Source organism: Chinchilla lanigera, unplaced genomic scaffold (genome assembly GCF_000276665.1).
Source record: "Chinchilla lanigera isolate Chin_1 unplaced genomic scaffold, ChiLan1.0 scaffold00013, whole genome shotgun sequence".
Taxonomy (NCBI): Eukaryota; Metazoa; Chordata; class Mammalia; order Rodentia; family Chinchillidae; genus Chinchilla; species Chinchilla lanigera.
The window spans coordinates 22,787,410-22,788,397 of NW_004955414.1; the positions used below are offsets into that span (position 1 = coordinate 22,787,410).

General features: G+C 39.0%; 1 protein-coding gene across 1 annotated transcript in view; it reads left to right on the forward strand.

Annotated features, from left to right (window-relative positions):
- LOC102013712 (olfactory receptor 10A5) overlaps nt 1-292 on the forward strand; it is a 43,251-nt gene extending 42,959 nt beyond the window's left edge. Inside the window, exon 3 of the mRNA XM_013511738.1 lies at nt 135-292. Within this exon, the coding sequence (XP_013367192.1) occupies nt 135-292 (158 nt within the window). The remainder of the gene's footprint in view (nt 1-134) is intronic.
- The last annotated feature ends 696 nt before the right edge of the window (nt 293-988 follow it).

Here is a 988-nt window from a genome sequence, read left to right on the forward strand (position 1 = left end):
CATTGCTGCTGCCATCCTCAAGATTCCATCAGCTAAAGGGAAGCACAAGGCCTTCTCCACCTGCTCTTCTCATCTCCTTGTTGTCTCCCTTTTCTATGTATCTTTAAGCCTCACATATTTTCGGCCCAAATCAGATAATTCTCCTGAGAACAAGAAATTACTATCATTGTCCTACACTGTCGTGACTCCCATGTTGAATCCCATCATCTACAGCCTGAGGAATAATGAAGTGAAGAATGCCCTCAGCCGGACCTTTCACAAGGCCCTTGCCCTCAGAATCTGTATCCTATAAACATTAAAAAGTGTATCTAAAATTTATAATGAAGAACAATCAGTCTCATATTTGACGCTGCTCTATGCCTGCTTTTACCAGTCTATTGAGTGAAGCTCAGCAGCTGAAATGGCTTTTAGAAAGCTACGTAAAGAGGAAATAAGACAGAAGGTTTTTAGATCTATTTAGATCTATCAGCTTCAAAAACTTCTCCCTGCCATCATAGACTTATGATCTTTTTCTTATGAGTTCAGTTGGTGTTTCAATGCTTCTGTGATAAAGTATTTCCAGATATTTATATTCCTGTGTAACATACATTTTGGACAGCATGAAACTTCTATTAATTCTAACACGGAGACATACACACTGGAAGAGGGCAAAATCCATCAACAATCATCTTGTTGGGCTGGGGATTTAGTTCAGCAGCAAAGCGCCTGCCTGGCAAGTGCAAGGTCGTGAGTTCGGTTCCCAGTACCAGAGAAAAACCAAGAAAAACAAACAAAAAAACAAAAAAACAAAAACAATCATCTTGTTACTTTCTCCTTCTTGAACCAAATCTGACCACTTATCAAATAAAAAATTATTTTTATCCCTCCAACTGCATAACTCTCCAGACTGCCTCATTTCTCTTCTCATTCCCTTGATACAGTGCTAGTTCTCTTAAGCTTATTGATCTGCAATATGTATACAGGAATGTGGATCTGTAACCCTCATGTA